Here is a 26554-nt window from a genome sequence, read left to right as displayed (position 1 = left end):
ATTAATGTTTTACGATGAACTTCGTTGTGCATATCCGGGCGATGGTGGCGCTTCTCGTGGAGCAAAAGTGAAGCTTAATTCGAGATCCATACAGCGCCAATTGGGGCAATGGCAAAACGCTGAAACCGTTAACCATAATCGTCTGTAGGTAATTTTGTTAACAGTTTGAGCATTTTGCCACTACTCAAATTGGCTCTGTACAGACTTCGAACGGAGGTTCAATGTTTTCCCAGAAGAGGCGCCACTATCTGCCTCTTTTGCACAATGAAGAGTCGTCGAAAAACATTAATTATGACAAAATTGCAGCATAAAAAATGAACCAAAGGCACACAACTACTCAATTGAATGTACTACGTCGAAATCGTACAAAAACAAATGACAGTATTGCGAAACACAATTAACTGCTTTTAAACGTTTGATTCACTATTACGTTAATTACTTACATTTTGTGATGTTGACAACCGTTTTCTTCGCGCGATATCGGCGCAGTAGATTCTTCTGAACGGCTCTACGCCTTCGGTTAACTATTTTGTACCCTAATTATGTTGTAATTAATGTTTTTCGACGACCTTGTATTGTGCATACGTGGGAGATTTAGTTCCAGCGTTGACCGCTATGTGGTGATAGTGTTTCGATACCCGTCGGAGGTCATTTTTGAGAAATTTATATAATAATCTGTCCTCGATATTAGCAATAACAAGCAAACTTCTTTTGCATGATATAGACGCAGAAGAGTGTTCCCTGAACATTTCCGTACCCGCAGAATATTCATGTACCCTCTAAATAACTATATTTTTATCAATAGTTTTCATATGTAGATTCTTACACCAAGAACTGGTTTTTGTGGAAACTTAAGTAACAAAAAATTGTTAGTAGCTATGGTTATAGCAATCTATGTTACAGATCTGGTGTATAAAACCATTAGGATTGTTTTGACCAGTATAAATAATTTTGATACTAGTTTTAACGTTCAAATCAAACGCAGTTGTCAAATTTGCTAACTTTAAATTTAGAATTTTAATTATTCCTGGTAAAGATCGTAACATGAAGGGTATGTAATTCGTATAATAGAAATTTTGTCTAAATTCTGGATCTATTATATCGTCTGTGATTAGAATTCCTTGTCGACCGGAACAATAGCTCGTTCTTTATTATTTACACAAGTCTATACGAACAGTATGTATCTACGATTACGACATGTATCCTGGTTCCGTTCTGTGGGACATTGTTTCGAGAGAGTAGCAAAGCGATGATGAATCGCAGACTGCATTATGTCAGTAAGGAAAATTCTTTACGAATACGAGATCTGTTAATATGCTAGATATATTTGCATTAATGTTACTACCTACTAAATCTAGTCAATTGTTTACTGTACGCACTGTATGTAGAGCTATTAGTTTAAAATAAATACTCAAGTATTATATAATATAAAGCGCAACGTAATTGTTTTACGTCGAACCCAAATTGTACAATCTATTACCGAAACTGTAGAACAAATAAAAATATTTCGTTTCCTCATACTTTACAATTGCAGTTTCTTACCATATCGTATCTTGTTCCTATTTTACTAGAGAATGCGTGTGGCGTCGAACGATCGATAGATTTAACATTTCTGAATGAATCGAGACAAATATTTCTACATATGAGCCGTTTATGTTACTCGAAATTCTTATTATTCTTTCATGAAATGTCGATGATATACAGGATGTTCTTTTTAAATCGAACACCTAAATCATTTCTATAGCAACTAAAAGATAGAAGAAAAGCGACACGGATGGATTTTGAATAATTTGAAGACATGCATCTGTTAGTGACGAAAAATAGTTCCCCAAGTGATGATCGACACCAAAAAGAATTGAAAAACCTATGAATCTATGACACCTTGAAATGCTTGGTAAATTTTGTATATATGAGCCGCGTTTATTTTGAAAGTGGCATAAGTCACTTTACCGTAATGAAAAGTGGTGATTTATTAATGTTTATACGAAATTATTTATACTGAGAAAAATATCAGTATCCTGGGATAACAAGTAAATCTTCTCGAAAGTTAGCATCCATATTTTTAACCCTTAGAGCTCTATAGACGCATATATGCGTTTGGCGAAAGTCACCCGTGTAGCCTAAGGCCGCATTTATGTGTTTTCTTTAGGTCATCGGCCTGGACTAAGGGCGCATATATGCGTTTGTCGATTTTTTCAATCAATATGCAGTTATTTTCGTGTAAAATTAATACAGGGGCACTCGTTAGTAATTTGCCTTCCTTAGGTAGCGGTTGGGCAATATTAGGGTCATAAAAATGCCCGGAAATTTCCGAAACGGAAATCCCATTTTATGTCCCACTCTCTAACCAATTAGATTTCAAAATAATTACCTGCACTGTCACCTTCTCGCGACTCAAAGCACTCAAAACGACTCAGTCAGCATAACCTCACGGTCTCGCTCGCGTCAACAACGATAGTGCGGAATATAACTTGTTCGATTTTTTTTTTATTCGTGACACCCTACAAAATGTCAAATCTTGAGGAATATTTCACAAGGGACGACAGTGAAATAGAATATAGTGAATCACTATCATCAGACATTGAATCAGAAGATTAATTATTTAACCTCCTGCGAAAGAATCACTATAATTTATTACTGTTTGCGCCTTGAATAGTCACTTCAGTGAGGCAAAAAAGTATTCCGCCCTCAGCGATGGTCAGCGATAGCCGCGCTCCGTCCCTACGAACCGTTTCGGCCAGGAGTATTCAGAGCTCAAAAGGTTAAACGTGTTAAAACGCAAACCCTTAAATATATCGACTTAAGAACAAAGTGACTTATGCCACTTTCAAAATAAACGGCTCACATACGATTGGATGTTAGGATAATTGCTTGGGTAGAGTGATAGTTTAACCTTGTAAGCGGTGTAGACCAGATTTTTATACTTTGCACACGTTTCAGATAATCGCATCGAGTACAGTTTGTTTCAGCAAGATCGTCTAGAATTGTTACAAAATGTCTGACATTTGTTCCACGACTAATTGAATTGGAACAGCAAGAATGAATGTTGTCGTTTCTCCTATCATAACTCGCCATTCATAGCTAAGAAGCTGAATGTTTTTACCAATTTTTGTAAGATACTCGCAGCTAGACTGCGGATTTTTATGCAAAATCATCGCTTTTCATTACGGTGAAGTGACTTATGCCACTAACAAAATAAACGGCTCATATATTTACACTCAATTTTCCCCGCGGTATCGTGCCATTATTATTTTAGTAAACCTTCCCGAAAAATTTTTGGTACGTACCTTTCGCATCGAAAAATAAAAATCACTTACCAGTTACGTTGAGAACGTTCACCCTCGGTTGCGAACACCGTGGCAAGTGGGGGGGGGGGGGGGGTAGTCATGCGTGTTCGCAAATGAAAAGAAAAAAAACACTGAACGCACACCATGATTTTTTTTATTAACTAGAATAATTTATTTTTTTTCATGGTAGAAAAAGGAGAATATATCTTAACTCACGGACTGCATTGTACTCATATATATACAATTACATACAATCCTCGATCGAATGTTACACGTAAATTCATTATAAATCGTTTCTTATTATTTTCTCTGTCTTCTGCATGTGTTCTCTGCGTGGGTGTTCCTCTTTCTTTTGTTGGATGTGTGCACGTAAACGTTCAAAACAAAACAAAAAAAACTTCGAACGAAACACAACTGTACTCGTTTCCTCTTTCTCTCTCTCTCTCTCTCTCTTTCTTTTCGTTCGTTCAATGACCGGAACTGTTCTTCAAAAGAAAAAAAAAAGAAAAGAAAAACATTTTTGTCACACTCGCTATGTCACACAGAGTGTATGTGTGTCTCTCTCTTTCTCTCTCTCACGGAGGAAAAAAAGTAGCTGAAACGAGTGCGAAATCTCGGTTTTTCTATTTTGTTCATTTTCTTTCGAATGACTGTGTTCGTGCCCTTCGCGGTTTATTATGCATTCTTTGTCACGAGGCGTGTGCTTTTCATCCGTGCGTGGACCAAGAGAAAGACAGAGAGATTACCGGGATGGGAAAAGTTGCGGAACTAGATGGCGTGGGTGGGTGATATTGGATGGCGGTGACGATGGTGGGTGTGCGGATGGAAATGAGGGAAATCAAACGAGAGATGAAAGGCAAAAAAAAAAAGAAGGGAATCGGTGGTAACGTGGAAAATAACGTGTGGAGAATAACGGGGAAAAGCGTGGAGTTGCCTGATAGAGAATGTGTGTGTTTCGACGTGGCTCTGAAGCGATACCTTCGCGAATCGTTCCGAAAGTCGAAAGGAGAACAAAAAGAACTGGGAGTGAAAGATAACACGGAATTCGGAATGGACAAAGAAAGAAGGGATGTCGGGAAAGTGTCTGTCGGGCCTCTCGTATAGTTTCTTTCACGGTCCTTGTTTTACGTGGACATTCTCCATTCTTGGACCATAGGAACCCTCTCAAAAATCTGCATGCAAGTAAAAACGAAAACTTAAAAACAAAATTAATGATTAATATGCAGACGATCGACGTTTCTGTCTTTTCCTTTTCCTCAAACGAAAATTTCTTATACAAATATACACATATACATATACATAAAAATATACATATATGTATATATATATACGCTACATGTATATACGAAACAAAACAAACGAAAAAAAAACATATACTCTTTTTCTGTCTCCAAAGAAGTTTAACACCAAGTACACGATCTTTTGTTCTCGAACTGGCTACTCTCTTCGCTCTTTTTTTCCACGTCCTCGCTTGTTTGGAACTCGAACGAAAAATTTTACTCAACGCAAAAGAAAAAGAAAAATCCTATGTACACATCTTACGGCCGAAATAAATCAAAATGGGACGAAAAAAAAAAGTAAACGAATCAAGAAGGCCGTGTCTTTTTCCGAGCCCCCTTGACGTTCGCGAAATTTCTGCCATTTTCAAAATTCTGTTTGTTTCAATAATTGGTATTCGATATATAATTGTTCTCCTTTAATAGTTATCTTTTCGTTATTTTTTTGTTTCAACGCGCTTACATCGAAATAGACTTTTTTATTTTTTAGAGTTACACAGTTTTTAATAAAAATTCCAACGGATCCACGCTGTACTTCGCTTCCGTTTTCACTTCTTTTCTTTTCATTTTTTCCGTTTTCACAAATACTCCACTCTCTTTTTCTCTCTCTCTCGCACGCTCTCTCTCTCCCTTTCTCTATACTCTCCCTTTCTATAATATTACTTTACATTTATTTACCATCCATTTTTTTTTCGTTTACCAACTTTAATTTATAATCTGTGAGGAATTGTTGTCGTCGAGCAAGTGTCGCTCGCTAAGATGATCACGGTGCATCTCTCTCGCTCACGCGCCCGCCTGCAGTCCATTTCACACTCTTCGTTCCCCTTGTGTATTTACCTTAATAGTAAGAATTATCGTAATAATAGTAGTTAATAATTAATATTAGTAGTAGTAATAATAAAGTCGCGTGAAATTTTGTCCAGGGACGAAGGGAATGAAGCGGTCAACATCGAAAATCTTTGTTATCTCTCTATCTCTCTTGATGGCGGTCCGAAACAATTTTCATTCTTTTTTTCCGAGGATGGAATTTTCACAACTTTTTGTCACTCTCCTCTAGTGCCGAAAAATTTTGCGGCCGCGAACAGGCGGATCCGTGTTCGCGGCCCGATTTCACCGAGAAGGAAAAAAGGACGCTGGGTCGGCGCGCGTGAGCGTTACAAAAATTCTGAAAAAGACGCTCGCGGATCGGCGTCTCGCCCGATTTCACCTGTATCGTTTCATCATATATCTAGAATCGATTTTTCCTTCATTTCTTTTTTTCTTTTTGCATTACACTGTTCAAGATTCTCGTTACACCGGCGCGTTATCGAAATTTCCCATCATGCCGGTGTTCCCCTCCTATAGTACTATTTGATATCGGTTCTTTTTCCCTGCGTGTAACAAATAATAAACCACCTTGCGTAATATATGTACCCATGATCGATTGATGACCGTGAAATCGTCGGCTCTTTTTTTCACCTTTTCTCGTCGATATTTTCCTTTCTTCTTCGGCTTTATTCTTTACAAAGGAAATAACAAAAGAAAAGAAAAAAAAGAAGAGACAAATAAACAACACAACGGCATTTTTCTACTATTCCCATTCTATTTTAACGCTAATAAGTAGGGCAAAAACTAACAGATTTTTCGGCGTAATATAACAAATCGTCGTACGCCGAGCCCGAGACCTGTCTGGAGAGTCTCCGTTGACCGCGGAGTGGGGGGGACTTAGGTCGAGAAGCGTCACCGCCGCCACTAGAGTCTCCCCACTCCGCTGTTCTCTCGAGCCACTCTCGAGCAAAATCGGCGCGACGAAATATATAACAGGTTATTATCGGCTCTGGCGACCGTCGTTCCTGATTTCTCACGGACCGTTTCCGCCTCGCGTTCGCCGCGTCTCCCCCCCACCCCCAAAACGGTCCGCTTCTCGTTGCACCGGACCAATTTTTCTCCGCGATCACCCTATACACGCTGTCGCTCCTAACGGATACATCACTGTCCTATCCAGCTACCGCGCACAATTAGTACTTACGCGCCTGGAAGACCAACGGGAAACCCGGTTACTTTAGAGCAACTGATTTATATTTGCTCTGTTGTCGGGAGTTCGTGGGATCTGGCAGTGACGTTATTCGGTGGCGTTAAGTTTTCGAGATGACGAGAACTGTCCCGACGAACCACCACCCAGGATCTTCCGATACAAAAGGATATCGTTGTCGCGGCAAAGCGTTTCTCTCCCGTTCGCTATAACGCGGGCTCGGGCTAAAAAATGAACGTGGTCCTCGTGTCGCGGGGTTCGATCGATCTACCCGGGGTTGCTCTGCTTACGATCTAACCGTTCGTCGTCGATTGCAAAAATATTACGGCTTACGGGGGGCGATTCGCGGGCGGATCGGCCGAAAACCGGGAAATCGGGTGTTCGAGAAATCAGGAATTCCGGCTACTTCGCGCTATATACAATCCAAAAGGGAGAGTCTCGCCGCGTCGACGAGAGCGATCGACCCGGCCCGAAATCGAGCCGTCTCGATCGCCGCCGCGACGCCGACGACGGGCTCTAACCCCCCTGGCAGAGCTCGCGAACACAATAATTCTATTTCAATAATCGTTTTTATCATCACTATTTCACGTTCAACTATTTCCTATTGTGTTAATCAAAGGGGAGCGGGTTCTCTTTTCGTTTCGGGCGGGGGTTTTGGGGCTCTGCTTGATCAACTGTACGGCGATGTTCTTACAGTTACAACGTTCTCTTCCTTCTCTCTCTTCGTTAATATATCTTTCGTTACCATTTCTCGTTCATCTCTTCCGTAACTAGCAATCAGCCCACCGATAATATTGCTCGCCGAGAGGATCCACGTCTCGTCGTCGAAAATCACCGAAAATTAAGCTCGAAACCGATTCGAATACGTAAGACAACAACGCCGATCGATCGGTTCGACGACCACCGCGCGCGCCGGGCACCGTCGTTCGGGGGTTGTTTTCGAACGAAACGGTGGCGAAAACCGTGTTTCGTGGCCGACGTGGCGGTGGGGCGCCGATTCTCGATCGAGCGGCCCTATGAATTTGGAAAAAAAATGTCAATGACCTTGTTTCACTGAAAGAATGCAGAAATTTATGTCGACGATTCCGTATACAGGGTATAATAAAAAGGAGAGAAGAAAAAAAAAAGAAAAAAAAAGAAGTTCATTTAAATACATATTCGATTAGATCATGTTTAGTGAGTTTTAACAATCATATGCAGCCGTTTGTACAAAATGCTGTAATGTAATAATAATAATAATAATAATAATATATAGGATAAAGATGTCGATAACACGATGATTAGGTATTACAATAATTACGAACGATCCGAAACTCAAAGACTAAGTAAAATAGAATATACATTTATAGGAACCTTTCACGAATATTTTATTAAATAATTATACTCTAGAGATCTACTGTTCGCGTAGATTCCGTTTAAAATTACACCCTGCAAGTTCCAAAAATGTGTTCTATGAAAACAAAAGAAGAATTTCTGACGAAACGTGATTTGGGTTTCTCAAAATTCCCATTTACGATCCTCTCTCTCTACATCCCTCTACGTATCTCTCTCTCTCTCATTCTCTCTCGCTCTCTCCCTCCCTCTGTCCGTCTCTCTCATCGCTTACCAAACGATTCTGTTTTATCTGTTCCCAGTCGCTGGATAGATTCTGCGCTCTTCTAATATGCGTGTAAAAATTGAGGTACGGTGTATCTGTTTAACTTGTTAGCTCTGAAATTTGCGAGGTAGTCTTGTGTGGGGACGCGTCGCGACGGTCGTGGTGTGTCGTCGTCGTCCTCGGCCCTTTTCAGCGGCTCGTTCCTCGCATTCCTCCCGATCACTAGAGTTCAAAGTATAGGAAGAGGAAGGGCAAAAAGAGGAGGAAAAGAAAAACAACGCGCGCGCGGATGGTGAAACGAACGATTTCTGGCGAAGAGAGTTCTCTCGTTCGGGTTCGGTTTTCGGCTGCTCGACTCGAATGCGGGAACGACCGCCGACTGAAAACGGCGGTGTAAAAAAACAGGGTGGTTTCGGGGGTCTCTCTCTCGTTCTATGTGCGTGTGCACGCGCGCGTGCACACGTACGTGGCATGTAACGGAGGACGACGACTGGGGGTGTCTCGCGTGACTTGCGTCCGAAGTCCGTGACGCGCGCGGACCCGCCGTCGCGGCGACGCCCTTTCAAAAAAACAAAAATTCCCGTGAACTATTGTAACAACTATTGCACTTATGATTTGTTATTAATTATGTCACGCTTTCGTCGATACGGCGGCACGCGTCTATTAAATGTTCTCTACAGAAAAATGTACTGTGTATGTCATTCAACAGCGGCATTTTCTTTGAAGAAAAGAAAACAAAAAAAATTAAAAAAAAAAAAGAACAAAAAAAGAAAAGAAAAAAAGGCGGAGAAAAAGATCGGAGAAAGACTTTGCGTTATTATTTTCTTTTTCTTTCTTTGCGTATTTGTCGGACACATCTGCGGAATTACGTTCTCCTTATTAAAATCCTTACAGCGTACGTTATTTCAATAATAGGTACGTTTAAATGCCACCAGGTTGCCATATTATTATAATATGTATCTCGTATTCTATTATTATTATTATTAGTTATCAGTTTATATTATTAATATTATTCCTCTTCGCATCTATAGTTCTTTCTGTCTGTCAAATCTGTCCGTCTCTCTCTCTCTCTCTTTCTCTTTCTCTTGTGTTTTGCCACCTGATTTTTATCCTCCCCTTTTCTCGCTGTATCTATATTTTATCTTTTCTTTCCCCCGCGATATTATCTCGTCGGTTTTAAAAAATAAAACAAAGAAAAAATTGACAAAATATATATGACGTATTATTACCGTGTAGATATATATAATATCTATATATAATATAGCTTTCTATGGTAAATCTGGTATCGTTTAATAACACTCTTAAACGCTTATTACAGGCGGAGAGAATCGGTCTCTTTTCTTCTTAATCTTCCATCCTTCGTCTTCTTTCTCACATTGTTTAACCTCTTGATTCATTCAGGTTTACATCGTGCATTGTTTCCCGTTATGTTTTCCTTTGCTGTTGTTGTTGTTGTTGTTCTTGTTGTTATTCCTGCATGCGCGACGATACTTTCAGCTTACGTATGCGTGTGCAAATGTGTGTATATATAAATATATGTATATATAACATCTATATAGATTTTTTTTTCTACTCGAATACGTGTAGTACCACGTATGCAAGGTGCTTGTTATGCTTGTTGACGGATTACTCTGTTCAGAAGAAGATGTTGACAATGTGCACATGAAATAAAAAGATTGTTCCTTGGTCACCTTCAACTTCTGCCTTATTCCGTTTACACGCACGGCTTTGCTTTCTCTTTTCCTCACTCACTCACTCATTCTCTCTCTTTCTTTCTTCCGTTCTCCATTCGATTCATCATCGATTTCCAATCTCCGTTGTCTTTACCATGATTCGTTCCTTGTTTCATTTCAAGTAACATCTCTGCTTGTCCTTGACTTCTCTCTCTCTCTCTCTCTCTCTCTTTCTCTCTCTCTCTCTCTCTCTCTCTCCGCGCTCCCTACGGAGCCCTCTGCGATTTTTTATGTTCAACCGGCAGCGTTCCACTTTCGTTTCATTCAAATGATACAGGGCAATTCCTCACGTTCGCCTACTAATTTTTTTAAACCAAACGCGTGTTTAGCGGGTGCTCTTCCTCCAGATGAGAAACGAGAAACCACACAGTCGTGTATTTTCCTTTATTTTTTTCCTTTTCTTTTTGTTTGTTTTTGTTTTCCGAAACGTTTTTTCGAAACGTTTCGGCGGTCAAAGTCCTTTTCTTTTTTAGCAGAAGGAATTTAACCACCGAAACGTTTCGAAACGTCGCTTCGAAGAATTTTTATTCTTTTCTTTTCACTCTTTTGCATAACAATTTCGAAAAATATTCCTGGACCCACGAGAACCCTCGAAGCAGAAATTTAGCGTCTGGAGGAAAGCGGCCCGCTAAGTGAAATTTTTTTTCGTTTTTTTTTTCATTCACTGCCTTACATGCCTATGTACTTTAACCTCTATGTTTTTTTTTTCTGTACTTAATGATTATCCATATAGTTATGTATGTTTAAACTTTAAATATTATCCACTAAAAAAGATTGTAGAATTTTCAATTTTTTCTTTTTCTTTTGATCGAAAAAAAAACTTTACGCGCCATATTAAATACAATCGTGTACGCGTGTCTGCGAGCTGGTGTTGCTGTGTACGTGTACGCAGAGACGTTCACCCGCGCGTGTACTTACATATGTATATGTGTGGTCGTGTGCGCGCGATGGCGAGGACCGACAAAAAAAGGTTCGCGAATCGATGAATTGTTAAAAGAACAAAAAGAAAAAAAAAAGAAAAAGAAAAACAAAACGAAAACCAAGAGGGAGTTGTGTACGCTAAAGAATTTTTATCGGTTCCTACCCGAAGACGAGAACGCGTAAAAAAAAGAAGTCGTAGCAATTTGTAGGTAAAAAAAGGGAGTTTAAAAAAAGAATCAAGGCAAGACGATAAATACGATAAACCGATAAAACGTAGAACAAACGTTGATATATCCTCTTGAGGAAAAGAACTGAAACGCGAGGACGCATAAAATAATGAATTTCTCCGAGTTACCAATCCGATTTATTCGAACGTTCGCGAGGAGAAAACCGGGAAGCGAATCTTGTGTCTTTGATTTTACATATATGTATATATATATACGTGGATATAATTTTTTCACACCATTTTTTTTTTCAATTTTTTTGTTTTTCTCGCGATTCTTCTACTTGTTCATAACTTCGTTACACGCCACGAAGATTATAGATCCGTTTCAACCGTGTCCGAGCTGCACATCATCTTTGTCCCTTCCCGTTTTTCGGATGTTCAAACAAAAAAAAAATTAAAAAAAAAGAATAAGAAAAGCACACTGGATCTCGACAGGTATCGCGTGCCTGAGCGTTTGCAAAGAAAAATACTTGTGGGCGTTGAATAAAAAAAAAAAAAAAGAAATATGAAAATTATGTATGTCGATTTATATAGTCATTGCTCTGGTAGTCATCATCGGAAATTTAACGAGTTCCTCGGACCAAGAAAAAAAGAACGAGCTTTCCTCTCTCTTTCTCTCTCTCTCTTTCAATCTATCTATCTATCTATCTGTGTGTACGTACGTTATGTATGTATGTGTGAATGTTTTGAATCCCTTTCTCGTCGTTTACGCAATCTTGTTCACGGAATTCACGAATGTAGGAAGAAAAAAAACTAAATCATTATAATCATCATCAAATCATCGAAGACACAAAAGAATATATAGCAGTATAGTAGTAATAGTAGTAAATAGTAGTGTAGTAGTAGTAATAGTATAGTAGTAAATAGTAAAGTATTCGATAGTGGTAAGTGATTATATAGTTAAAAGGTTTTTTTGTTTTATAGTAGAATAGTAGCATTATTAAAAGTAAACTAAAGTAGACAAAAAATGAATTAATTACGGTGAAATTATCGTAATCGGAGGGGCGTGCGTGTTTCGCCTTCGTCACGTTCACCGTCCGTTTCGCCTGATCGTGAGCAATTTCTCTTACGGACGGACCTTTTTTTTGGACGTCCGGTTCACAGTTTCCGTTTAGCCGGTTTTCTTTTCCACGTCTAACCCTTTTCTCCCTCTCTCTCTCGCGCGCGCGCGATTTCTATATCCTTTCTGGTGTCGTCTCGTCCGGTCGGTCGATGAAACCGAGCGATGTTTTCAAATACACGTACATATATCGTACCCGAATCGGCAACGGTCGTGACGAAGGGTTTTACGTGCCCCGCGCTAGCGCAAAAATTAAAACAAAAAAAAAATCATTATAACCAACGTAGCGAGTGCGAAGCAAATGCAAGCGCGGAGGCTGTCTCCGTCGGCAATGCGCAACCTCTATATTATTTATTATTTTAATCAAGAAATCGAATGTTGTTTCCATTCAAGCACGTGCTATCATCCAGGTAACAACCGTTTTTTCGCTTGGTATATTCTCTTTCGTATTTTCACGTTTATTTTTGTTCAAGCATTTTATTTTTATGATCATTACTCTTTTCTTTGTCACGATTTTAGTCCGCGGCCGATCGACCGTTTTTCACCCTTTATTCATCATCGGCGTTCGTCGTGTCTCGTTATTACATTTCTTTCTTTTTTTACCGTTTCTTGCGGGACACGCAGAATAATGAAACCGCGGTGAACGTCTACGACAAATGAAAGTAACAATATGCTCGATCTTGGCAGGCGTGTAATAATCGTGTGTTCGTTTCCACAAACACGCGAACCAAGAAGAAAAAATTTGCGAGTGGTATCATCGCGCGCAAAAAGCAGAACGGCGTCGTCGCCGTTTCTATTTCCCATCGTGATCGGTATCACCGTTCGTTACACGGTGATACCGATCGCAATGGGAAACAGTTGAGTCTTTCGCTAACATCGATCCTCCCACACATTTATCTGATTCTCTTTATCATCACGGTATCCCAATCTTCGCGTTTCTTCTTCGCTGTCTCCAATCACTCTCTCCCTCGATTATAAATCACATACCATCAAATTAGATGCGCGTATTAATAATGTTTACGTACATCCACTAGATCTCTATATTTATATATAACATATGTATAATAATATGTGTGTGTGTTTCCGGTATGCGTGTAGAATAAGATACATTATCGCTTTTCCAAAATTGTTTTTTTTTCCCTTTCCATCGTCTCTGCGTCTCGTCTGTGAAATGCATCGAAGTGAAATGAAGTAGTCCGGTGGTCGGTGGTCTGGTTCGAAGGTCGCCCAGGCGTTGTGCACAGGGTCGTTACCTTGATCGTTCGTCCATCTTCTCTTCTGGGTTCTTCTCTTCCGTACCCGTTGCTCTTTTCCGTCTCTCTCTTTCTCTTCGCCCTGCGTGCTCTATAAAGAAACGTATACGATGTACGTACACATCCAGCGGAAAACAAAAGCCGTCCACCCTCTCTCTCTCTCTCTTTCTCTGACAATTCGGATGATGATTCCGGTACAGCGTTGCTTCTGTTTCCTGATAATAGAATTCTCGTTGCCCGTCCGTCACCGGCACATAATTCCGTGCCTCTCTCTCGCTGTTGCCGCGGAAAAGCGCGTGCGTTCTCTCGGGAGCGACTCTTTCCCTTTCTCTTCTCATTTGATCCCCAAAGATCCGTCCTGTTTTTTCTTTTCCCCGAAAATCAAGAAAGGAACGCGAGAGAGAACGAGAGCGACGCGCGCGCGTTGTTCGTTTTCTCCGTCGGGAACGGGGTTAAATCGCACGTGTTTCCAGCGTGCTCCGTGCTCCGTTCCCTTCGTCGACAATACCATTTTCCCGACGAGGGCTCGCGCCTCGACTGTGCGGTTTTTCTGCGTCGAGCGACGATCGGTTGCCCGAAGAGTCTCGAATAATCCCGGACGAGTCTCGACTCGAGGCCAATCGACCGAGAAGATTTTGCGGCCGCGGGTTGTCAATTTCGCGATGCCTCGCGCCCCTCGACGCGCGCGCTAACGAAGAACGATGCGACCCGTTCCCGCGAGTGGTAGACAAAGTGGTCCCACGATTCAGCCGCGCCTCTCGCGCGCGTTTCTCCGCGCGGAATCGACGAAGTCGAGGATGATCTTCTTTGAGATTTTCGCGACTGGTTCGACCGAACACTTCCGACCCGGAACCATCGATGGTACCCCATATCGACCTACCCCCCGTCGCGAATGTTGAAACCCTCCTCTTTCTCTCTGTCACCGGATTCGCTCGCGATCTGTCGCGAAAAAGAACGAGCGGAACAACGATCTCGGCAGCCGCGCGTGCACGCGGCAAAATTGAAAATCAATTCGTTCTCTAATCGTTTTCGATCCCCCCCACTCCTCCGACTATTTATAACCGTGTGCACCTGCTCTATCGTGTGTGCGTGTAATCGAGTGTGTGTGTGTAACAGTGTCTCGTCGTCTATGCTCGTGCGCGCGCGGGCAGAAAAATATCTATGGAGAGAAAAAATGAATAAAAACATGGAATCAGCGAACGCGCGGGTTAACAGAACGACATTCGCGAAACGTGGCTGTCGCGTCGCGGCGAACTAACGTTTGTAAACCGAACAGTTGAACGATGAACGTGCGTGAAAAATATCTGTAGAATTAAAAGGAAAAAGAATTAAAATAGGGTGAAAAATAGAGCGAATAGATTGCGCCAACAAAGGAACGCGGAACGAATGAAATCTTAACGATAACCGTTATCCTATCTATCATTATCATTGCAATTATTACTTAATAATAAAAAAAGAAGAAAAAAAGGGAATAAACAAGAGAAGAAAGGAGAACCGGAAAACCGAGTTTCTGACAAAGCCAAACGATGCCTATTTCCCATAAAAAAAGAACCCTCCGCCGAGGATACGAAAAAAGATATAAAAAGAAAAACGTGCGAAAACCGTACATGCAAAAAAAACAAAGAAACAAACATAGAGAAAGAGTAAGAGAAATCTCTTACTCTTTCTCTACTTTCGTTTCTTTGTCCTTTTTTATCATCTTCGTATTTTTTTTGGTGACGCGTGCCTCGCAGCATCGCGCTGTTTCTTTTTCTAAATTTCATCTCGCCCTCTTTGTTCTCCTGTTTCCTTTTCCTCTGCTCCGGTGGTTGTGTTCGTTCCTATCGGAATCCGTACGAGAAACACGGTGCCCTAAAAACTCTCCTAGCATGTGTTACGGCGCGCGCGTGTAACTTACGAGGCAGCGAATCGACGAAGAGAATCGACGTTCCCCCGCGAACTTTCCCGGCTCGCGAAACGCGACGGAACGGAACAAACGCGATCGCGCGCCCTCTTCTCAGCGTCCCAACGTGCATGGACCATCCTCCTCGACCGAACTCCCGGAAACGGCTATTTTGGGTTTTAGTATTACTCATCTCGCTTCTGGACGCTTGCGACCGGTCGATCCTCCTCGCACCTCCGTCATCATCATCATCATCATCATCATCTTCGTCCTTCTCACTCCGGGATTCCCCCGGTCGACTTTGCAGGAATACACTGATATGACACACAGCACAGTATGGCTCCCGATAACTGCGATACAGCAATTCTCTATCTAGGGAGATAGGGAATTACTGTGTCGTAGTTACATTAGTAGGATATCACTAGATAATATTTACACATATGTATGCATATGCATCAACTTCTTCCGTGGTTGCTCTTTGTTGAACGGTGTGTACATTGTGTCTCTCGTCTCGCTGGCAGTGACTGGACAGCATTTAAAATGGCAGTTGTCGGGCGCGGGTTACAGGTGTCTCGCGGCGCGACGCTTTGTTTCGTTGGATCCTCCCCGGTGTCCTCGGTGTGCTCTTCGTGTCGTTGCTGTTCAAAGTATGCTGTGCGCTGTTCGCGGTATGCCACGCGATCGATCGACGATCGATCGGAGCTCGGCGGTCTCCTAAGTGCTGGCTGCTATAAATAGTCGTCCCATATAAGCGTTGTTCCACGGCGAAGTGTGCGAGACGAGATCGACGACGACGACGACGACGACGATGCTCGGCGTCGGTGCGTCGGGACGACGCGGCTCCTTCTCCTTCCTTTCCCTTCGGTTTCGCCGTCGCGACGGACGAACGAACCAAGGTCGGTGGCTCGCGGTTTTTGAACTCGACGCTCGGTATCATCGAAATAAGATATACTGCTCTCTCTCTTTCTCTTCATTCGTTCAATTTTCACGCATACGCGGCCAAACGGCTCTATCTCTTTCTCTTTCTCTTCACCACGGGTTTCGTTCCTCTGTTGTTATTCTCTGTGATCGTATTCTTTCCGGGTTTGTAACACTATCAATACGGTTTTTCTCTCTGTTGTCTGGTCTCGTTATTCCGTATCTTTCGTTAATAAGTTTAAGCTTTACATATAATATATATCTATGTACAACAAGTGTATAATGTATATTAAGTATTTACTATATGCATACAAGAATCTTTCTCTTGGGATTGGTTGTGGGTAAGGGGGCTAGGGGGTCAAACGGTTTCTCGGGGGTGGGGCTCTGGGGGGACGGGGGATTAATGTAAATGCAGTGTAGAGAATAAGTTAAATACGCGCGTTTTTTTTCATAATGCCCATTATTGGCAACAATAGGATAATAATAGATAATATACCAAGGCTCGCGTCGAAACGTGTTCTCGAGGGGCGAGAACGCGCCGCGACGGAACCTTCGTATAATGCGGATTTCTGTTCGAATAACCATCCTTGTCGCACTCACACCTTCTCGCATTCGCACGGACGCACAACCTCGGCCTTTCGGTGTTTCATCCGACGCGATCGTTCTCGATCGCGTTTCGTTTCCCCGACGTGCCCGCGTTCGCGACGCGGACACGTCGCCCACATTCGCACCGGCCGTTCGCGCAATCCCGTAGACACTTGCGCCTCTTGCTACGCGTTCATCCTTGCATCGCGCGTCATCTCTCTTGGTCAACCTTAACGTCCCCACCGACACAACACGCCTAAGCTTATCCGATATATTACCTATGTAGCGATATCACTTGAACCTCTCATTAACAATGCCCAAATGTATATATAAGGCCCTCGTTTACCGCCGTTGTCGACACCGTTCGGTACCGTTCCGCGATCCAGAGCCAGGCCGGATATCCCAGGGACGGTCGTCTTCGTGTTGAACGAAAGATCGTCCACGGAACCAGCGAACGGGATCTCGGTCTCGGCCGTTTAGTTTCGAGCGACGTTCGAGCAAGCGACCGAATCGGTGTCGTTCGATGCCGGTCGATCGTCGAACGAGAAAGCGGTCGGAGAGACCGCCGCAATCGGCTCGAAACTAACGACGCCTGGATCTCGCGGCCGGCATCTTCTCCTTTTACCCTTCATCGGCGGTTTAATCGCGATCCTACGAAGTTCGGCTGCCGCTGAACTCCGCCTACATCGAAATACTAATACTAAAGCCCAAAATAATCTACCACCGTTGGTATCCCGGTGTGCTTCCTCTCTCTCTCTCTCTCTCACTCTCTCTCTTATTCTTCTGGAGTTGAAAAAATGGCTGCGACCCACCCTAGTAGTCACCGCGAACGACGCCGAACAGCGTCCTTTGTCGTGGATCCGATATTAATTATCCCTTACCACTATTTACCTATAAATATCTCATAGTTTATCACCGTGAAATATTTATAAAGAAATGAAACAGAAGTGCTATGCTTTTTTAGCCTGTTGAGAATGGTCGCCGGCCAGAGGAGCGGAGGACCGGTCAGGCCACCCCCGTGACCGTTTCGTATATTTCATCGATTTACTATTGTTAAGTTGCACGCGGAACGATACAAATATCATCCCCGCGTTTTTATATATTTATATATATTTATATATATATTTATATATATAATCTATTTATATGCTTATAGTATACATGATCGTATTTGATCTATAACGAATAGAAAAGCGATCGCGTCGTGACAGCGATCCCTCGTGCGTTTCGTGTTCTACGTTTATGGTACGTGAAAACTGACGTCGGTGTAACAGAACCATCCTGGACCGATGCAAGATGGTCGAATGGTGTGTGTGAATGTGTGTTTGCGCGCGCGTGTGTGTATGTATGTATGTATGTAACGAAGACAGTCTCGGAACACTGGCCCACAAAGAGAAATTGGACGTTGCTGAATGCCGCGTGTCCTGCTCCGCGTTACGCGTCAAATTCTACGATTATATCGTCGAATGTCTCGCGTTGTAGACATCGACGACGGTGAAAGCATCTCCGTAAAAGCAAAGCTGGAAAGATTCTACAGCAGCGGCGGTTCGTCTCTCTTTCGAATTTGATTTTTGGCATCACGAAACAGCACAACCGGCGAACGGTTGGTTCGTTCGGCGAACCGGTCCAACGTGCGATCGAACTCGACGATTCTTGTCGGTCGATGGAATTTTGTTTCCCGTTTTCCTTCTTTCTTCTTTTTTCTTGCTACAAGCATCTCGGTGGACTCTTTCGATTTTGTCTGCGCTTCTTGGTTTCCTTAAGATTATCAGGGGAAGGGGCCGGAAATTCGGATGCACGTTCTTTTTCTATGCCACCGTCGAGAGCGCGTGCCGTCGGTGCTTCCGTTCGAATCTGTTCGTCGAGCGACGAGGTTGCTGGCCGAACTGTGAGAGACGATTTTTCGAGACGAGTCGTCTGCAGCCGTGTGCGCGGAAATGGAAGATCCTGCTTTTCTCGATTTCGTTTCGTTTTGTTCACGGGGCTGCCCGGTCGCAAGGCGGCCCCCCCGTTCCGTTTTCTTGTTTCGTACGTCTTCTGATGATTACCCATCGAATGCGTTGTTGTCCGCGAATCGCGTAGCTGTTACGCGTTAGACGCTCTCCTGTGTCCTTAATTCGCTTCGGCGAAATTCGTTTGTGCTTGCGGTATTCCTGGATCGAGAGAACGACGGTTTTTGGTCTCTTGTTCCCCTCGGCTCTTCCGTTGGCCGTCGAGCCGGCGTTGTTTTTTCTTCTATGAACGATGATTTATTCCCGCCCGTGTTTCTTTCGTATATTTTTTTCTTTTTTTTTTTTACTTTTTTCGCGTGTTTTCTTCGTTTCGTCGGCCGTGGAGCTGTGTGATGAACCGCGCTTTCTCCTCGACGGATTCAAAGCGAGTACTCGAGAAATGGATTTCGTAAAAAATCGTACAAAAGATCGCGTTCCGCTATTCTACGTTAGTAAGAACATGGTTAAAAAGGTCGATAAAAGCTTAACAACAGTCGTCGGAGATACGTTGACGATATTCTGGACGTTCATACGAAAAGAAAAAGAAGCGCTTACTCTTTTATGTTTCTCTGTTTACAACCCTCTGTTCCTTTCGCCGCATATGCTCGCGGGGCTCGCATACGATCGAATACTTGAATGTTTGCGCACGGATATTCGCACTTCCGGTAAGAAAGATACTCTGATATCTGTTTCCCCAATATTCTGGTCGATGAAATTTTGCTTTGTCTGTATGTACTTCATTATCTTTTTTTTTACGTTTTTTGCTTTTTTTACTTTAGAAAATGCTCGATAAGATCTTTGCATTGTTTTTTCCTTGTTTTTATAAATTCATCTCCTTATTTCGCCGGATAAATTTCCTCGAATCTAAATCGATAAACACGATTCATTTTTCTTTTTCTCATTTCGACGGTAAAATATTCTAGAATACTAACATTTAGATTTAGCAATAAATTTATTTGTACATTTCATTGTGGATTTTCCTTATCCAAGTAGATTAAATTACCTCTAATCGTAATATAACCCCTTAATTCACGCTCACAATAATTTATAACGTTAAAACTCTTCTCTTTCTTTCTTCAATTAAGTTATTCATTATTAAATAAGAAGGATGATAAAAAAAATGATGATCCGTCATTTTTTTCTCATCCTTTTTATTTTCTTCACTTTGTTACTTTGATTTGTACATTTTTCGAGAGCGAGGGTGCTTCTTGCCCCCTCCTCGTTCGTCTCCAAAATCCCGACGTATCTCATCATCTTTTCTCTACCCTTTTCATTTTTTGGCGTTCGAAGTGCTGTGCTGAGGAATCGTCCGAAAAAAGTAGCATTTTTTTTCCCGTTCTCGTGTTTGTCGCGACGGCTGTGCTTCTTCTCTCTTCCGTGTGGACAGGGTTTTCTTTTTTTGCTTTGTAATCGTTGTCGTTGCTAAAACGTTTGCGTTTAGTATTCATTCATCATCTTTCCGCGAATTCGTCTTCGAAAATTTTCCTTCGTTCTCCTCCCTTCATCGTGATAGGGGTGCAAGAAGTGTGAGCGAGCAATGAAGTCGTTGAGGGTGTCGTTGAGTTTCTCTATTCGTTCCAACACTACAGACTCCAAGTATCTACTTTCCAAAATTTTCCCTTTCCTCCAATTCCGTTTGAAGTGTCGGCTCAGAAATGTTTTACGCAACCGAAAAAAATGAATCAAAGATCGATGAACCAGCGAAAGGTATATATAACGTGTTCGCACACCGCGGGGCAGATTACGAATTTACGAATTTTCGTTTCTTCCTTTTTTTTTTGTTTTCCTCCTTTTCTCGTACGTACATGTTTTTTTCAATTTTTTTTTCTATTTCGTGAGATTTATCAGAAACAGATATTCCGAAACCTTTCTCGGAACATCTCTTTTTGGTAAAACTCACCCCTTGGTGGGGCGATCGTTGTCGGAACGAAGTCGGTTTCGCTCGCGACAACGCGACGTTCCTGCTGAGAAGAGCGATTGTGTTGTCTCGTACTCGCGTCGTGCTTTCTCTCTTTTGTCTGCTAAAATTTCCTTCGTTCTCTCTGAGCAATTTTGATTGTTTTTGGCCGAAATAAACGATTTAATTTCAAAACGTATAAGATATCTCCACGTGTGCATCGTTTCAGGAAAAAGGAGCGTCAAGTGATCTGGAAATAGCGTGAATGATTGTTTTTCTTTTCGTTTCGTGTTTTATAAACAAATATCTTTATCTTCGTTCTTGTTAATTGTTGTCGAGGGTTGTTAATTGTTGTTGGTAACGGTGACAATGATGGTGGCAGATATGTTTATTAACTTTTCTAACTTGTTCTCGTATGCGTGATCCCTGCTGGTGTTCTTTTGTTTCTTCTCAATTGTTTACTTTCCCTTATGTGTCTCGTGTGAAACGGTTATTGGTTTGGTTTTTACATTGTTCTACCTGGGTCTTGACATTTGCTGCGTGTGTGCGTTTTATACTGTGTTTGTTTTCCTTGGCACTTTCATCGTTTCTCATTGTTTTCTTATTTTTCCTTTTCTATAAACTGTTATTCTATTTCTTTCCTTTTATGTTTCATTTCATTTCTTTTTTTTTTACCTCTTTCATTAAATATTTACGATTGATAAATAAACACGTCGGCGTGGGGCTGCAGGCGAGGAGGGCTTTCCAGACAGCGACAACAAGTTCGCGTCGCATAAAACTGCGAGCCCGAATCGTCCTGTCGCTGGCCGTCGAAAAGATGACGCGTCCTCGCCGTGTGGGCCCGGCGCCGCCGTTTTCTCCAAATATATTAAATATACTATACAATTTACCAGACTAAAATCTCCTTTATCCACCCCCCCTCCCTCCCTCCCCGATGACGAGCGACGGACGCACAGCGCAAAAAGCTGCGCGCCGTCTCATCTTATTTTTTTTTCTCTCTCTTCTCCTTTTTCATCTATTTAAGTTAAAGTTAACTGTCTCTCTCTCCCTCCATTCATTTTTATTTTTCATTTTTCTCATATTTTTTACGAAAAACACTTCGCTTCTATTCTCTTCGCTATACTCTCTTTCGCCGTTTACCTTCCTCCTCCCGAAAAAAGGGAGCAATGTTTTTAAATAGAGATAAGAGATAGATCTTTATATATATATTTAAAAAGATCGCTCTCTTTCTTTTTTACTCTCCCCCACTATACCCTCCTTACTTCTCCATCACACCTCCTCGCTTTCAATATCGTTAAAATTCATTAAGTTATTATAAAACATCTAACAAAAAAATTGAAAAAGAAAGACTCACTTGGTTCTCCCCAACAATGTATCAAAAATAAACTTATACTCTTCATTATCTTCCCAAGTCAAACTGTCCTCAATTTCCATTCTTAACACACAACACACTCTTCTTTCTCTCTCTTTCTCGCTCTCTAAACGCTTCCCCTTTCCGTTTCCTTTCTCTTCTTATTTAGAAAACTCGGTCGTTCCTCTTCCAACCCGTTTCGACATCGCGTTTGATCTTTCAAACGTTCGCTGCTACTCTCTTCTCCTATCCCCATTGTCTCGCGTTCCCGCGACATCCAGCGAAAAAGAAAAAGCCAGGAGAACCCGTCGAGCTTCCGAAGCTCGCCGCGGTCCCGGTTCATCTCTTTGTTTTTCCCTGTACGTCTCCTCTTTCGGCGCACAACTCTCCTTATATTCTCCTTATTTCCGTTGATCGAGAAACAGAGAATGAGGAGGAAAGGTCCTCAGGCGTCTCGATCAATGAAAATTGTAACACGCGATAAAATTATCTTTCCATTGTGTTTGACACGTTTTACTCACAAAACTGGATTTAGCCATCCGCTTCTTAAACTTTGTACTAATGCCACAAAATACGGACGGTCGGCCGTTTGGAAGCGGCCTCCGCCGGGTTCAACGTCGACTTCGCGCCACGAGATAGGTCCGAAAGATTCAATCGACTTTTGAATGATAAAGATCGCGAACACGCGATTTCCGGCTCCTCGTGGCACGTGGCCGACCGTCCGCCAGTCCGTCAATTTTATCGATTGTTCTTTCCTTGTCACTCTTATAGATCGTCGAACGGGGCTATAGCTCATTCGGTCAGATACTTCACATTTCCAATGTCAGTATATCTCATACGCGTCGACCTTTCCGATTTTTGATTGGTTTCCCATCTTAAAATCAGAACTTAAAAGTTAGAGGTCGCGCACGATCGGTCGCCATTACTCCGCTCGAGCTCGGAAACGAGAGATAATTAAAACGCGTGACGCTCGGTGACGAGGCGTCACATGTTTCAATTATCTTTCGTGTTTATATATTCTGCTTGGAAACGGTTACAGTTGAGAAAAACATCAATTCCTCGATCGTCCTCGAGCGGGCTGATCGCGATCGATGCTGCACGCTCGGCTCGGTTGATTCGTTCTCCGGTCGCATAAACGAATAAACGAAGACTAGCTGAACTTCCGAGTCCCGTCGGCAGAGCGTCTGTGATCGGCACAGTCTGCCGAGGTGAAGTCTAGATTCTGATAGATGACTTCCATACATCTTCGCGAGCGACGAACGAAAAGACCGACTGAAGCGTTCGCGCGTACACCGGAGTGCCGCGATATCGCTGCGAGTTTTCTTTCGTTTACTCTAATCCTTCACCACCAACTATATAATCCTACGTATCGTAATCAAAACGGGGCAAATCAAAATGGAAAAGATCTCGGAACAATTACAGAATTTACAAAACGATCGTCGACAGCTGAGAGTTTCGTAAGGGTTCGTGTCCTCCAACCGGTTCCTCCCGGCAACTCGCTTGCGATATACGCACGCGCGAGCGGCTAAGAGATGAAGAAGATCGGTATCTTTGGATCACATCATTAGAGATCGAAGAAGATCGGTCTGCACCTCCCACCGCTCATCTCCGTGTTCGCGAAATTTAGGCAGATCTCTCGATAAGCCTAAATTCTGCGTTTCCCTTTGTCGTTTATATATGCCTAATCAGTAAATTAATTGCTTATCAATTAATAGTATTTCTTAACACATGCATTCACACACTATTACATCCACGACGAAGTAAAAATCCCTGATAAGTTTTGTCGCTTCGCTTTCTAATCCATTTTTCCTAATACGTCTTCTGACCGCCATGTCAGAAGACATGTTAGGAGAAATGGGCTCATCGCTACCGCTTCTCTCGAGCACGTTTATGCCTTGAAAGGTCGCTTTTTCATTCTCCATCGAACGTCCTTCTCGTAGCACGACAAACGTGTAGCGGTGCGGACAAATATCGCGAGCATAATCTCTGTAGCGTTCGCCGAACGCATGACTTTTGTAATCCATCTGCTGTTTCCTGGTTCAGACGCAATCAATCACTTTCCCTTTCTCAGCTAAAGCGACCCGATGACGTCTTTGTTCGTCTCCCTTTCATTCTCTCGTTATGGTGGTCTTCTTATTCCTCTGTCATTTTACATCAGTTTCATATTATATTGTTGTGTGTCCCGACATTAATAAACCACTCGCCGATTCCCCGTTGGTTGCGTAGCGTCTCTGACACCGCGACCCCCCCTCGCGCTGTGTTGGCTCTTACAAGGAACTTGCGTTTTCACTTCACTAATACGAAAAGAACTCATAATCGCTTCTTTGGTATTATAAAGGCGCAAGAGGGGAGCGTGGGCGATCGCCCTTTTTGGGGGGTTTTGGGGGGCTGAAGAGTGTCTGCTTTGAAAACTTTATTGGCTTACGTCTAAAACTAAACTGTAGACAGTTTTCGATTAGTTAACACGGGACACTTTTAATTAAGTGTTAATTAGAAGTGTTCCCTGAACTATTCGTACTCGCAATTGTCTGGGAATTCTGTTTGTATGAAAAAACCTGTGCACGTTTTCACCCTTTTTTTTCTTGTACAAGCAAACAAAAAAAGAGAAAAAACAGTCTTCCTCGATGGTGCAAGATCACGAGATGAACCGTGTCGCCGCAGCGAGTAATGATCGAGCGATTATCACCGGAAACGACGCGACTCACGTTCGCTATCTTGTAGTCGGCAGAATGTAAGTAGTAATAGTAAGTAGTTTTATTAGCAGTATCAGTAACATGTATAATGTAAGTGTAATCGTTACTTATTTTCTCTGTCCCTCCCATTCTCTATTTCTTCGTATATTATTATAACTTTAATATTAAGTAGATTTCTTTCATCTACATTTGCATTAGATGATAACGATAATGAGAAGCGGACCGAGAAAGGAAGGAAAAAGTAAACAAACTATACATTCTCATTAGAGTGGTTGGTTTTCATCATCCTTCCTCTCTCTTCCGCTTTTCATTATCATTACTTAAATCTTTAACCGTTAATGAATGAGGTAATAAGGTTGCTTATGTTTTGTTTTTTTTCCCTTATCAGCGTATTCTATAGATCCACTTCGTCGATGAAACCAGATCTATAGAATACGATGACAAGAAAAAAAATTGATTTTGTTCGAGTGTTTCCCGTCGCTTCGACTCCGATCGAGTGAACTCGCGACGAAACGCACGTTGTCGCGCGTAGATGAGGTGAGAGAGCTGTCTGTGAACCTGTTTTGTCTGTGTTCTTCTGGGTACGATTGGCGGACGTTCATCTCTCGACCAGTGAAATTGAACTTCTCAAGGTTAGCCTGCTCGACAAGCAAGAAAGAAAAACAAGAAAAACGAACGCGATGTCAGGGAACGAACTCGTGTCATCTCTCACATCGTCTCGCGTGTGACTTTCTTCTCTACGAAGAGACATGCGCTTCCTCCATTTGGTTCTTCATGCACGCACACGCACACGCACACACACACGCACACACACACACAGACGTCGCCCGCGTCGCGTTCGCTCGCGTAATTGCACTTCGAGGCGCGAGAAACGCGACGCGACAATGGATGGCTACGATCGATGGGCGCCATTAGTGCGAATAATCAGGATTACACCAAGCGTTCCCCTTTTTTTTTTATTGTAATGTAAAAGTAACCGTGTATTTGTACTGTTAAATCCGACCAAAAAGAGAAAACCGAAACGAAAACAAAATACAAGCAAGAAATTTCAAAAAATAAAAAACCAAAAAAGACTGAAAGAAACACGCCATCGATCGTAAGCTCTGTGTTCGACCGGCTATCGATCCCCAAATCAAATGGATGATTTTGAATTTGTATCGGCTACTGTTATGTGGCAGTCGTCACAATATCGATGGAAAAGTCTCGCGCGTGACCCACGGATGCAGTGCGCGCATCGCTCGGCCGCTCTGCGAGTAATCTCGAAGGATACGTGCCCCGCGAGAAGGAGGTTGTGGCACGTAGCCTCTCGTAGACGAGAGAATGTCAAAGCGACGAGGCCACCCCGGCGAATAAAACGGATTCTAGCGTTTGCGTCAGGAAATGTCTCAGTTATGTTACTGATTTTGTGGTTGTTGCTGGCTAGGAGATGAGCTCAACGCTTGTTGCGTTGTCGCGCCACCTTGCTGAGATGTGGCACTACCGTCTCTTCTGGAACGAGGACCACCTTCCTGGCTGCTCCCGCGTCCTGCGCGTGACGCAGCACCTGCTCCAGATGCACTCGGTTGTAACACCATTGATCTTATTCTCCTCTGGGCAGACTGTTAATGCGTAAAAGTCGTAATTAATTTCATTTGTTCATTTATAACAAATTGCTGTTGTCTTATTTTATTCTACAAAAGTCACTTTTCTAATTTAACTAGCAGCGAAGAAGCTGATCAAAAAATGTTTTATAGGAACGTTTGTATAATTTCACTGACCGCGAATGAATAACCAGTTGTTTTAACTGATTTTGATAGTACTATTGTTAATTACATTGAGTAACTCACTTTGAAGAATTTGTTTTAAGACAGTTGTATAACAATCAACAGCTTT

At 42.4% G+C, this 26554-nt stretch overlaps 1 protein-coding gene across 3 annotated transcripts in view; it reads right to left on the bottom strand.

Annotated features, from left to right (window-relative positions):
• Positions 1-4968: 4968 nt before the first annotated feature.
• Imp (IGF-II mRNA-binding protein) overlaps positions 4969-26554 on the bottom strand; it is a 157053-nt gene continuing 135467 nt past the window's right edge. For all 3 annotated transcript variants that reach the window (XM_033475462.2, XM_033475463.2, XM_033475465.2), the window contains exon 8: positions 4969-26280. In XM_033475462.2, the coding sequence (XP_033331353.2) occupies positions 26077-26280 (204 nt within the window). In that variant the 3' untranslated portion in view covers positions 4969-26076. The remainder of the gene's footprint in view (positions 26281-26554) is intronic.

Source organism: Megalopta genalis, chromosome 5, assembly GCF_051020955.1.
Source record: "Megalopta genalis isolate 19385.01 chromosome 5, iyMegGena1_principal, whole genome shotgun sequence".
NCBI lineage: Eukaryota > Metazoa > Arthropoda > Insecta > Hymenoptera > Halictidae > Megalopta > Megalopta genalis.
Note: the sequence above shows the minus strand (reverse complement) of the source record. Positions and strands in the feature narration are given on the sequence as shown.